Source organism: Perna viridis, chromosome 12 (genome assembly GCF_037379345.1).
Source record: "Perna viridis isolate PV_CMFRI_1.1 ecotype Kerala chromosome 12, ASM3737934v1, whole genome shotgun sequence".
In the NCBI taxonomy this organism is placed as follows: domain Eukaryota; kingdom Metazoa; phylum Mollusca; class Bivalvia; order Mytilida; family Mytilidae; genus Perna; species Perna viridis.
In genome coordinates this window covers 25,409,330-25,424,562 of record NC_142456.1, presented here as the reverse complement: position 1 = coordinate 25,424,562, position 15,233 = coordinate 25,409,330, and the positions used below count along the sequence as shown (strand labels likewise).

At 31.1% G+C, this 15,233-nt stretch overlaps 1 protein-coding gene across 2 annotated transcripts in view; it reads right to left on the bottom strand.

The window, feature by feature from the left end:
- Window positions 1-2,734: 2,734 nt before the first annotated feature.
- LOC148601811 (beta-1,4-mannosylglycolipid beta-1,3-N-acetylglucosaminyltransferase brn-like) overlaps window positions 2,735-15,233 on the bottom strand; it is a 39,899-nt gene continuing 27,400 nt past the window's right edge. For both annotated transcript variants that reach the window (XM_088555366.1, XM_088555365.1), the window contains 2 exons: window positions 9,177-9,222; window positions 2,735-3,755 (listed from right to left, as the gene is read on the bottom strand). In XM_088555366.1, the coding sequence (XP_088411492.1) occupies window positions 3,076-3,755; window positions 9,177-9,222 (726 nt within the window). In that variant the 3' untranslated portion in view covers window positions 2,735-3,075. The remainder of the gene's footprint in view (window positions 3,756-9,176; window positions 9,223-15,233) is intronic.

Here is a 15,233-nt window from a genome sequence, read left to right as displayed (position 1 = left end):
TGTGTCTCTACATAACCAGTCGAATATAACCTCTCCTCACCACGCTACCACAACACTAGTTTTATATTCAAAATGCCCCCTTGTTATTTAAGATCAATTTAGCCATGAAAGATTCCGTCATATTTTTTTATTTAGATGATCCACCGCTTGAATGATATTTCCATGAATATTCTCATACTTTTATGGGATCGCAGGAGATGGTAAATTTTTAATGTCAGATCTTTTGCACTAAATGTTAAAATAGCTTGTAGCATCTTTGTTTGTATTGGAGAGATTTAAAATAATCTGTGTGTCATAGCCGACCACATTCCTATAACGGTAGATATACTAACAGACCTACAACCTCACTCTCATGTTTGTGAAAATAAAGTATTATGAGATCTAATGAGATAATTCACTACATCTGGAGTACATAGGCACGGTATCAACAGATATATCTGAGGATCTTTGCATAAGATCTGATGTTACATTTATTTGAGATACTTATACTGATCGAGATCAAGTACGTTCGATATTCGACATTCAAACTTTTCAATATCAAACTGAATATCAAACGGTAAAATTTTACCGTTTGATATCCGTTTGATATTCATTTCTGGCTACTTTTAAGAACGTTAACTCTAAATGAATATCAAATGAATATCAAACGGTTGTACTTTTCTGTTTGATATTCGTTTGATATTCATTTTCGTTTTATATATTGAATATAGAATGGATTTGAATATCAAACTGAATATCAAATAAGAGTTTGGTCTGTTCGATATTCGTTTGCGGTTTATATATTAAATATAGAATGGATTTGAATATCAAACTGAATATTAAACAGGAGTTTGGTCTGTTCGAGATTTGTTTGACATTCGTTTACGGTTTATATATTGAATATAGAACGGATTTGAATATCAAACAGGAGTCTGGTCTGCTCGATATTCGTTTGACATTCGTTTCCGGTTTATATATTGAATGTAGAATGGATTTGAATATCAAACATGAGTTTGGTCTGTTCGATATTGGTTTGCGGTTTATATATTAAATATAGAATGGATTTGAATATCAAACTGAATATCAAACAGGAATTTGGTCTGTTCGAGATTCGATATTAGTTTGACATTCGTTTCTAGGTTATATATTGAATATAGAATGAATATGAAACTGAATATCAGACAGGATGTTTTGTTGTTCGATATTCGTTTGACATTCGTTTCCATTTGATATATTGAATAAAGGACGGATTTGAATATCTAACTGAATATCAAACAGGAGTTTGGTCTGTTGGATATTCGTTTGACATTCGTTTCCGGTTGATATATTGAATATTGAACGGATTTGAATATCAAACTGAATATCAAACAGGTACTACATTATAGTCAGGTTATTTCTGAAAATTTGGTCTCATTTTGTTGTAATAAAGCTGTTTTGAGGCAGTCCGAACAGAAATTTCTCGTGTCTTGTCATTCAAAAGTGCATATTTTGAAATCCTTGGTGTGTGGAGGTTCAAGTCATTTATAAATAATTTAGTAATTATTGTTATAAAATCCAGTAGCCATGGTAACTTACTGAAAAAATATTAATGAGTTTTAGCACAATTCAGGGTTCCCTTTCCAAAACTCACAGCCAAATACTATATTTATAAAATATCAGGCACTTAGACACTACCACAGGATGAAAGCACGCATGTAGTTTTTGGGAAAAGGGTAAAAATAATAACACCCTTTTCAATTCATTCTCTCACAATTTTAGTTTCAAAAGTTCGTGCGAATTAATGTATCTTGAAAATCAACCATCTGATGCTGAGGAGAGAACCTAATATGGTAGAGGACTGAAACGTTCCGGATACCTTTTTTCATTTAAATTACGCCTGTTCACCACAACATATATTACATCTGTCTATGTGTAAATGTTTAACTACATTTAAACAATATATTCACCAAATTTCAACTTATAATTTGAAATTTTACAAAATTTGACGGAGGTAACTTGGTGTGCGAAACAGTGCGCCTTAATCTAACTATATAGTGTACCTTTAAGCTCCATTTGTATGGAATGTAAAATTACCAGATTCATTAAAATTGAACATAGGATATTTATTCTAGAGCAAATCTAATACTTGGTCTACTCCCCCAGATTTGGGACAATTCTGCTTTGTGTTCTGCTACATGTATTCATACAATGAAAAGGGCTGTAAACATGTCAAAAATGAGAAAACACATTAAGAAACATATTTTTGTCACATTCTGGGCACTGAAAAAAATATTCATTTGATGTTTTTCATATATCTCATCACTGGTTTTCATACACAAAAATAGCATATGAAAAGTGTAGAAATTCATAGAGTTACCCTTGGTCTTCCTCCTTAAATTATATATATTTAATACATCGCTGTTACTCGCATATATATTTAATTTGTTGACAACTAGCACTGCATATATTTTACTAAACAGGCACGATTATGTATATTTTAAGAAAATTCCATCGGTATGCTTGAAATTGCACTAAATGGTAGGAACAGTCGCCTCGAAAGCAGAATACTTCAGTGACAAGTTATGTCATCAATGAACCCCTATCATATCCTGTTGATTTTTAATGTCAATCGAGAGCTTACTTGGTTGTGTTTCTGCAATTTTTACCAGTAGTGCCACTAGACTTATATAAAGTGAACAATAAGCATACTAATTTTCACGGTTTATAAATTATTGCTATTTCCGAGATTAACATATGATAATAGTACTCACTTTTTACACAATGATACAAAGTTATTTTCAAAACCGCAAAATCATTTCATGCTTACCGTCAAAAATATTTTTATATAATTTATCTACACAATGTTTGATTTTCTCAAATTGTTTAAAACATGACAGTTAATGTAATCCGTAGTTTTTAGAGATCCTTCTTGGCGTTGTTGGAAATATGGAAAGTATAATGCCTTGAAAATAAAAAAAAAACTTTCGTTGTAATGAACCACGTTTTAATAAAAGAATGAATTAAACGAACATGCAACTGCAATGAAAGTATTACTCAAGAGAAAATTTGGCTGTACCAAATCATGTCAGACCTATTATGGGAAAGACATTGTTTTTATTAGTCAATCAGAACATCATCTACCAACCACCAAGGTTTCCATATCATATCACTGTTATGTCTTTCAGTAAATCTAACATTTATTCCAGCAGATTCAGCTTCACTTGTTTTGGGAGTCGTTTCTTTGAAACAGAAATGTGATCCCAAAGGGTCGTGAAACACTGTTGTATCATTTGTTTCTATTGCATTACATACATTAAAAGAGGCAGGTGCTATGGGGGAAACGGTTTTGTCTACAGCATGATCAGAGCACCATTTGATATTATCTGAATTTATCTTCTTTTGACAGTGAACTCTTGGTGATTTTGATTTCTCGCACGAGAAATTTTGTTGCATATTAGTACTTAAATCAAAAGAAGAAGAATTGCCCTTTTGTCTTTCTGGCTCACTCCTAAGGACGGGTAAAAGGTTCTGCATTGGATTTCGATATGACAAATTGTTAATTTTCAAATCAGAGAAAAATTTGGAAACCGTAGATTTGCCAAGATAATTATCAACATCATCCATATTATATCGAAGTTCAGTAAGCAACATCTGGAAACAAGAAGACAACCCATTGGATAACATTTCTCTAACATCACCGTCAATGTCAGAATTTTTCAGTATTTGCGACATTTGTTTAACACATGTGTAATAGCCCATTAAATAACTATCAATCGTTGTATGCATGTTCTTTGAATCTGCAAGAGACATAAATATAAGACTAAACGCTTTTTTGACTGATTTAAGATTAAGTACATGATTATTTGTATTTTTTGCAAACTGAAAAAGGAATATGTTCAGTTTTAGACACACTGTGTTCATGCTATTTTCCTCTTTATTAGCGAAATTTCCTACACCATTCCGGAACATCCGGTTTGTAGTTAATTTCGTTTATTTCGGTTCTCTGTGTGTATTATTTTATTTCATTTCTTTTTTTTTTTTTTTTTTTGTTGTGCGATTAGTTAGTCGCCTATTGACACTATGGTTGTCCGACATTGTCTTGTAAACGAATTTTTTTTCTTTCGTACCTTTAGTATCGCTACCTCTCCAACGGACATGAATACGTAAGACATGGTCATTGAAACATGGGAAAAATATCAACATTAAGAACAGATGAAAGATAAAAAAAAACTTTATATTATTGTTCTTGTTACACCACGTAATAAGAGAAGTAATGAGATTATTTAAGGATGTAGACCAGCGTAAAAGACGCAACTCTAACAAGTCATTGGAACGTTTGTATTCAACATTTTACATCAATTTCATGTAAACATTAAAGTAACATGGTCTGATTTTATTCTGTTTCAAATAAACACTTGAAATGTTTTGGTGAAATTGAATATGATACAAACACCTCGCTGATTTTAAGAATTATGTTTCTTACCCTAGGTCTACCTCCTTAAGTGTTCTGTTGAAGTGAAAATAAGACATTAAACAGTTTTCGTTCTGTAAAATAACGGCTATCCTAGCATTAATTGCTGCATGACTTATTAAGGAAGTCTTTGATAGATCTGATCTCCTCATTCTATGAAAAGGAAAGAAAGGTGTAACCAGAAATACAAAGCACTTTGAATACCTGAAACTACACATTGAGTATATAGAAGATTATAGATTAAAGATGTTTCAAAATTATCATGCTGAATAGATTGACCAGCCATAACCGATGTTTAAGAAATTCAAAGTTACATTTTATTATCACAACTGGAAGACATTTAGATTCATTTACGTCAAAATTTTATTTTCATGTCCTTTCAAAAAATAAAAGAACATGTGACAAATAGAAAAATGACGGAAATAGCGCTGGGTATCTCATCTTGTGTAGCATGGTGCAATTCAAATTTACATCCGCAACAAACGCCTGGACCAAGAATGAACATAAAGTAAATGACATTAATGTAAGGTAAATCACAATCTATAAGGGTTAAAAGAAAAAATGTAGTTTAAGACGCGAATTCAGAAAGTACACTATACATGCTTAAAACATTGTTTACGTTGATATAGTTTTCATTCGTAGGATCGCAAGTACTGGGACAACAGCTTATAGCCATAAGGAATTTATTTTTTTAAGGCAGTATAGACGCGAATACTAGAAGAACAGTTTATATCCATAAGTCAGTTTTAGGCACCGAGATATGAAGTACAGCTAATATCAGTAGGGCAGTTTTAGGCACCGAGATACAAAGTACATTTCATACGAATAAGTTTGTAATAACATCATATTGTCACACAAGTCCAGTTCTGTACCAGACGTACAGAAAATAAATATAAACTGTATTATTAAGCTGTATTAACTGTAATATTAACATTAAGCACAAAATTGATTCAATGGCATTTCTTTTTGCAACAGAACAAGTCTCCCAAATTAATGACGACAATTTCCTTCAAAAATTAATATTACAATAAGTACTACATTTTGTAGTATAATAAATATGAATTCGGAAAATGCATTTCATTTCAAGTTTTTTTTTTTTTTGGTTTTTTTTTTTTTTTTTTTTTTTTTTTTTTTGTTTTTTTTTTTTTTTTGTTTTCTTTTTTGTTTGTTTATTTGCCGATAAACTGAAAAGATCTGCATAATTCCCGCCAAAATTTAGCTAGGCATGTTCATAGACAACTTTTGGTGAATGAAAATAATGCATGAAAATGAAAAGGGTGTAAAAAATGAATGCATGAAATATTGCAACTGTTAAATAAATGAAAAATGAATGATTAACCAAATAATTAGAATATTTCAATATACCGTAAATATATCTACTTGTAATAGTTAATAGTGTGCGACTTGTGTCTTGCACAACTTTAAGCTTGCAAAATAAAAATTATCAATAGCAATACCACTACTTGTGGACAATTTGCTTTTCTAGCATTTTGTGCATTCATAAACATGAGAGTGAGTTGAGGGAGACTGTATTATTTTCATGACAATCTTATTTTCATTTCTGATTATAGAAAAATGGGCTAAATCAGTCAAGGGAAACTTTCATTGGAAAACAATCATGTTTGTTAAACACCTTATAGAGAAAAGAAACTAAGGTATTTGAAGACATCTACTTTTAAGCAATATTTCATTTTTGCTCTTCAATTGAAATGCTAATTAAATTGGATCATTCTTAAATTACAGTTTTGGTGCTTAATGGTATTAAAATTGTGGTATATGAAACAAATCAATGGCAGTAGAGGAAGACCTATATGCATACATAATGCAAAATCATAAAAAAATAAAAAATGCAAGATATCCTTGATTGAAATTAAATGTAACATTACATTAGATTTAAATTAGAAACATGAAAACGTAACAATGTGCAGAGATCGTAATACTTTGACAGTTTTATGAAATATTTTCAAAAAATGGAAACAGTAGCTTACTTACCTGTAATCAAGAAAACACTTAATATATGCAGCATGTAAGCATTTATTTACATCTAGTTTGCATATATTTTCAAAATATTAGAGTTCCTTGAAAATACCAATGTTTTCTCATTGGTTTATTTTAGATGCAATGCAAGTCGCATCATCACCTGTATTTGTATTCAATCTTCATATTTAAAAGGGTATAATGTTATTTCATTTACGGTCGTCGATGGTACTGAAAAAAATTATTCTCGGTTATATGCAATAATAAATTAAATATGTATGTAGTACAGCTATTATATTAGCTGTTACATGGTGATGTTTAAAATAAATTACAAATATTAATATCCTTTTTTTTTCTTATGATAACAGATATAAACGATACATAAATTTAACGACGAAGATTTTCTACCTTTATATATCTATTGACATAAAAGAATGTACACTTACATTGATACATGCATTTGCAAATGATAAAAAAAATCGCCCAAATTTATTTTATTCGATCAAAATTCAAGTTTGTATTTCCTATTCCCTTTCCGTTGTCCATAAATATTTTTTTTTGGTCTTTCGAAGTATATTTATTTTTCTCCTGACATCATGGTTGACTTAAAACTGAAATAATTCCGACAACTTCTATCTACAACTTTAGAAAAATCTGTTTGTAATGTTTCATGTAACGTGTATTAATCAATAGACCCTTTTGTGCTAACGTTAGTCGATGAACTTGCGTAGAGCATGCTCAATATACACTTCCGCGAGGAAAATTCTTTTGTTCTACCCAAGCGGAAGTGTATATTGAGCATGCTCACCAACTTACTACAAAAGGGTCTATTATTTGTTTTATAATAGATAATAAATAATTATTTTGACTTATGTGTACCCCATGACATCCCTTATGCAGTCAACAAATTTGTATTCCGTTATATAATAAATATTATGATATATAATAAAAGTTAAACATGGACACCTCATCAACTTTACAATCTTTTAAAATCAAAGATCGCAATGAAAAAAATGCACAACTCGTCGACAGTAGAAATGTTACATATGATTCCAGTATACAAACATCTGGTGACAGAATTTGCAAAGTTATATTATCGGCACGTGTACAATATATTACAAGGTTCAATAGAACCAGGTAATTGCAAGTAAAACTTGTTAATATAGTGGGGATTTTGTACTAGGCATGCCTGGTATTACTCGAACGTGTTCTAACGTACGTGAATTTTCGGCAGTTTGCATTATTAAAATGGTCAAAACAGGAATACTCGGCACAAGTACACATGTGTTCCCTACATAACTGGTCAATTATACTCTCTCTTCGCCACGCTACTACAACATTAATTTTGTTTCAAAATGTATTCGTGTTATACCAGATTATTTTAGCCATGTAAGGTTCCACAATATTTTTTATTTTCTTTTTTAGATCATGTTTAGCCATGAATTGTTCAAAAATATTTTTCTTGGTTAATTTAATCATTTTTTGCCATGAATGATGCCATTCTAATTTTTTTAATTTAGATGCTCTACCACCTGACTGATAATTCAATAAATATTCGCATTCTTACAGAGGATCTCATCAGATGACAAATTTTAAATGTCCTATTTTTTGCAATGCATATTAGAATCGCTTGTAGCATTTTTGTTGTTATTGGAGAGAGTATACATAAACTTTATAACTCATAGATAAACACATTCCTATAAGGGTAGATATTCCAACAGACCCACAACCTCACTCTCAAGTTTTGGGAAATAAAGTGTTATGAGATAATTAATTACATCTGAAATGCATAGGCCTACATAAACAGGTATATCTGTAGAACTTTGCATAAGGTCTGATGTTACATTTATTTGAGATCCTGATACTCTGATACTGCCAAATCTTCCAATGTGCTTTTGTTTGGATGCTTTTGTAAAATCCAACATGGTGGTTGTTTTGCAAGAAGCATGAACTACACCCCCTTCTGGAACTTTCGGTTTGTAATTAAGTTTGTGATTTTGGTTTTTGTGTGTATAATTGCTTTTCTTGTACGATTTTTTCGTCGTCTAATTTCCTGTTATTTTTTGGTTTTGGTTTTTGCATTGTCCTGTCAACAGATTTCTCCTCTTTCGTTCCTTTAGTATTTCTACCTCTCCAACGGACATAAGTAAACAAGACGTAGTTGTTGAAAACATAGGTCAAAAATAATCTTAAATATAAGATAAAAAAAGCTTGATATTATATGATATTCTTGTTACACCATGAAATCGGATGCTTTAAGCGACCTGAAGTGAAAACAGTTATTAAGCAGTTTTCGTTCTGTAAATTAACGGTTATCATACATTGCAAGACTAATAGTTTTTAATTTTGCTGTAATGATCTAGACATGATTGTTTGCTTCCAGCATAAAGATTTAGTACTTTATATAGAAAAGGGGAAAAGTCTATGAAAGATCTCCTCATTTCCTTAAAAGAAAGTAGTCGTAGAGAGGTCTAACCAAACATGTAAGACACTTTGAATACATGAAACTTCACGTTTAATAAAGGAAATTATATGTAGCTATGTCACCAAAACTATTATGCTGAATAGATACACGACACATAACCGATGTTCAGAAATTCAAAGTGATATTGTATTATTACAATTTGGAAGACACTATAGTTCATATATTATGCGACGATGTCAAAATTGATTAAGGCCAAATTTGTATTCCCGTGTTCGTTCAAAAAGTTTAAGGACACAGATGACAAAAGAAATAGACAAATGACGGAAATACAGCTAGGTATCTCACCTTGTGTGGCTTGTTTGCAATTCGCTTCTTCATCTGCAACAAACATCTGGAACAATAATACATACAGGTAGATGATATTACTCTAGTGTTAATCACAATATATATAAGGATTAAAAGAAGAAAGCAGTTTTGGACTCGAATTAAGGACGTACACTTTAAATGCATAAGACTTTCTTTTTAAAATTCATTTAAGAAGTACAGTTTTTATACATTGGACAGTTTCTGTCGCAGGATACTGGAATATGTACAACAGCTCATAGCCATAGGGAAGTTTATTTCACCGAAACACGCCATACAGTTTGTATGAATTTGGTGCGTATACTCGAAAAACCGGTTTTTTTATATCCATAACGCAGTTTACACGCAAATACAAGAAGAACAATTTACATCCAGTCAGTTTTTGGGCTCTGAGATACGAAGTACAGTTAATATTAATAAGAGAGTTTTAGGCACCAAGATATGAAATATATTTTATACAAATAAATTGGTAATAAAATCATGTTGTCACACAAGTCCACTTCTGTACTAGACAAATGTAAATATCAACATTTTTTTTCGGCAATCTTTCTTCCACTAGTTTTATTTTCAAAACCTCATATAATTGTCAAAAGTAAAACAATAATAACTAAAAATAAATGCCAAAGTCATCTCTCAAAAATATACAACAGCACACCTATAGCAGTGCATAAAACAAGTTAGTATGCAATACCGTTCATTATCATACAGTATTAATAAATAGTAATAACAGTGTTCCAAGAAAGACAATCCAAGTGCATTTCAGTACTTAAGTAACACTCCAGCTAAGGATCATGCAAAATGTGATTCATGGGTAAAAAGCCTATATATTTTTATTTTTGAAATGTTGTTTGAAATGTCATAGTAAACAGAACTTAACATGTGGTTTTTCATATAGCCCGTGCTCTTAAGAGATAAAAATTGTATAGAATGCACTGTAGATTTCAAAATTAATGGAGACAACTCTGTAAATGACGCTCAAATACAATAAAATCTATTGGATTTTCAATGTTGATTATCTCCTAAGAGCAGGCAGATTTGAATGAATAATTACACATTTCATTGTATAGACCCATATAACAACTTAATTACAAAAATAAAAATATATAGCCTTTTTGGGGTGTATCACATTTTTTAGATTTTGCATGATTCTTACATAGACAGCTACTTAAAACATACGTCAATATTTTAAATGATATTTCCTTAATAGGTTGTTTTATTCATACAAATGCGTAAGAAATGACCTACAACAAGAAAATAAAAAATATTTAAAACTTTGTGTTTATTAGTAACAAGTTATGTGATGTGTTATATCAGACACTGAAAATGTGTAAAAACAGCTCGTTTATCCAATAAATTATTAAACTTATATTGTAAGAAAAGGAGAATTAACAATGTGATCTGTCTACATATCCAGACATATCTTAATTCCATAACTTAAATAACACTTATATTTTGCTACATAAAAAGTTTTGGAAAATATCGAACTTAAAACAGGAAAGGAAAAAAAATCACATGCAAATGGGTGAATGATCTGTTTTAAAAAAATCTGAAATTAAGACTTTTCTCAAAATTTAATTTCAAGTGATTTTTTATGTCGAAATTGAGCAAAGGAGGGTTAATTTGAGAAAAGTCACAATATGAGATTCGTTATGAAAGGGCATGTTTTCCAAAGAAAGACTAGCCTAATCAATCATGTTTCAATCAAATCGAAGCTCCAACCTTTTATTTAAATCGCTTTGATTTACTTTGAATTCGCACTACAGTTACATTCATTCCAAGCATTTAACAATTTTCCTTGCCCACCAAATCCATGACTTGTCAACGCTTGGCCGAGCTCTATATCTTTCACACGATACGCATAAAATCTTTCTTGATGATATGAGTCTATACCAAGCACCTTTGCGAGCATACCAACAAATACGTCATCAATATGAATATGTTTTACATAGGGTGCCACCATTATCATTTTCTTGATAACTTCTGATGTCGTGAATATACTTCCGCCATAAACATATGTAGGATAGAGAAGATATTTATATTCGCTAAATGGCACATACCATTTCGAGGACGGGAATCGCTTTGGTGCGCATAACCTGCACATGTATCCGTACATCCACCATGGATTTGTCGTAAATTTTAGATTTTTGTCAACAAACATTAAAATATTTTTCATATTCACAAAATAGTCATCATCAACAAGCAACACGTATTTCGTTTTCGGGCAATATTGTTTAACCCATTTGAATATCATTAATGATTTGATTATGTTATTTTGATATCGATCCCAAAATGAGCCCTGTACGATATCTAAGTAGTTATTATACTCTGCTTCTAACAGTTCTGAATCATAGTCCGTTCTGCCAACGAAAAAAACACGTTTGATTCGTGGATCTATAATGTTGCCCCATGTTTTCCGTATGGCCAGTCGCTGCTCATAATTTCCAACGTATGATTTTATAGCTATGAATATAGTAGTATCATTATTTCCAAATGATTGACATGTATTTGCAGGGGTAAGTTTAATGCTTATTGCTAATGGAACCTGGTTAACAACGGCGATTTCTTCATGATCAATCTCCATTGATAGCAAATTATGTTTTATCTTATTTAATTCCTCATTTTCGCACCTGAATGTCAGTCTGTTGAACGAAAGATAAAAAACAACAAAAATGGCGCAACAAACCACAGTTTTAAAATCAAACTTCTTTGTGCTGCATCTTGTAAATAATTTGAAGAATATAGGGCAACTGTACTTTCCCATTCTTCTAATTATAATCGTCTGAAATTATATGACATCTTTTATCACAGTTTTGGAACGGACGTGTACAGTTTTGCTGTATATCTAAAATTATGTCAGCCTTTCAACATTTACTAAACTGAAATATACTCAGGAATTTGGTCAGGCTTTTAAAACATAAATAATATTACCATAGATAACATATGTGAATGTATGAATAAACTGTCAATAAGAATCTTAACATACAGTATGGTGGGTGAGAATAAAAACATTGCATGAACGTTTGTCTAATAGGTATATGCTTTTTTCGCCAAAGCTAATTAGAATTCAATTTCGGGACAAATAATGACTCTCAAATAAATCCCAACGAACACTCATCTGCAAATATAATTAAGCAACCTGCGAATAGCGAGGGTCAGCTGCGAACATGTGGAATCTAATACATTTATTATTTTATCCTGACATCATCGTTTAAATATACAAAAATAACGTGTTAAAAACAACTTTGCAGTATCTTGTTATAGCGTACATGTACAGTCTCCCTGTATTTGTAGCCATTTCAACAGACTTGGACTTAAATGATGACAGATAATGCTACTACTTTGAATCGCGAAGTACTTCAATAAAATTTTCTAATAGTATTTTCTTTCCCCCAATTAAAGAATAGTCTTTTTTCTATTGTTTTTTTTTCGCATTTATTTGCAGTCTAATATGATACAATGTTAGCAAAGCACTGACAAGACGATATAACAGTAAAAACAAACCCCTTTTGTAATTTTCAATGTTTTTATAGGTTATTCAGGTGTTTTATTACACAAAATTAATATGCATTTCAATCTAAATGAAAAGACCAGATGTCTGATTTACACAAAATACGCTTTATTTGTCGTTCGGTTTATCACAGGTTTTATTGTATATTCTATAGTCCTGAGTATATTTTTGGAACCAAATGCAACATGGTAACTTTTGTAGTACAGTACATTTTTCTTTGAAAAACCAAACTTATGTAAAATGCATCTTCAACTGGAAAGAGATAATAAGTAATTACTATAAATATTATATATAAATTACTATAACGCATTTCGGTAATTTCGCTCTTGTATTTTCTCCCACCGAATCGTCAAAAAACGAAATGACACGAATATCAATCCGCGGTTCACGAAATTCAAAATAAATGTTGAAAATAGTAACGAGTAATGGAGGAAACCTATGTGATAAATAGGATAATCAATTGGTTTTTGCGAATAATTAAAATATGATCACTCATGCCAAGAACGTATAAAGATTTAACTCGTGCGCGGAACATGTTTCGCACACTTAAATCTAGGCATTCTGCGGCACTCATGATCATATTTTGGTTTTTCACTCTTTCAAATTCATTATCCTATAAGTGCAATTCATTTGACATCAGTGCCTGCCACGTAGATGACTAAAGTAAATTCAGCATTGTTACTTTTCACGACAGATGTTACTTGTGTATATTGATTATGTCTAATATGTAGCTGATGACATTAACAAACAATGTATCTTTGTAATCAATAAGTTCACGCTATCATTCAGCACCATGTTTTAAATATGTTGCAGTAAATTTATAGTTAAGATACGCCTGTGAATAAGGATGCTGTCAATAAATGTACTTGTCAAATCGAGAAGAGTAATGTGTCATGGACCGTGACACTCTCACTTATTATACATGAACTTGATTCATTTTTTTTTTCAATTTTTGACAAGATTTTTATGTATGGCATGCAGTACCGACAAAAATTATTGCCCCTGCCGTTCCACGTGCTACGCCCCTGACTTTAAAGAATTTGGACAGAATTTTTTTTCCTCAGACACCAGTGTGATATGGAGTACCTATATTGACAATTTTAAAAATTTTATACAGAAATTTTAGACCTTAATGAAACTCAAATGTGTTACACTCATACATTTTGCAAAAATAATTATTATATTTTAGAAGAATTTTGACTGACATATATGTGTTGCATATATGCATGATAGTTATATCGAAAAATAGCATTTAAGTCAATAATTTTAGACCCTCATGGAATTTAAAAGTGTGCCAATTCATAGTATGTAAAGTTTAAGAATTTTGATTAAATATTGTCGCAGCCATCCACATGATAGCAACATGGAATAATTTAGCATTTTAGTCATTTATTTCATGGAAATTATTAGAAAAATGTCAATTTTAAGAATTATAATTAAAATAAATGTCTCGCAGCCACCAACATGATATAGTTATATTAAAAAATAGCGTTTTAGCCAATAGGTTAAGACCCCTATGGAAATCAAAAGGTGCTCGCAATCATACACTTTGCTGAGTTTTTTCTGAGAATTTTCACTTAAATACAGTGGCCCTTTTCACAAAAAATCGCAAGTGTAAAATTATTCGTAAGATATGACGTCATATTAAATCAAAGTATTGTGACCTCATAACTTACGACTAATTCCACAGGTGTCACAGTCACTAATATGAAACTAATATTTACATTTTATAAATGATTTAAGACCATGTAGGCAAATTGGTAGTGTTCACACTCATATTTTTGCGACAAATTGAAAGGAATATATTTGGTAACCCATTTAGTGCAAAACTTGTCTATTCAAACATTTTATAGAATGATTGGTGACTCTTATGTTATTCAATAGTACGTTCACTCAAAAATTAATTTGTCAATCTTGAACTTCGTGAGAAATACCACACATCTGAATGTTATCGGTTACCGTTTTTAAACTTAGAACAGAAGCATAGACATTTAATTTTATAATTAAATAATTTAATTTAATTCCAGGTCTATGACAGAATGAAAAAAAATATACACGTAAACAATAATCATTTTTTTAAAGATGATTGACTGGGCTGTGAGCGACGAAAATTTGGAAAATGAACCACGATCGAATGATTGTGGGATGATGATCACGACGAGCTCTATATAATTTGAAATTCAAGGTACATTTTGAAATCAAGTTTTCTTTCCTAATCGGATTTGCTAATTTACATTAGTCACACAGTCTACTAGTATATTATTAATCGCGGACTTCCCGTTCTAAATTACAGTCTTTGTCACGATCCAGGGCAGTTTCTGTCAGGATCTGTCAGGGAATATGGCAAAATGTGTCCTGACCCAGGACAGCCTCTGTCAGGATCTTTCAGGAGTTATGTTCTATCTACTGTCGAAGAACAGTTTTCCTGACAGATTCTGACAGAATTTAAGAGAGGTTAGAATTGATCGCAACTGTACTAACAAAATTCCCGTTGATGTATTAATTCGATACGTACAACACATTGTAATGGT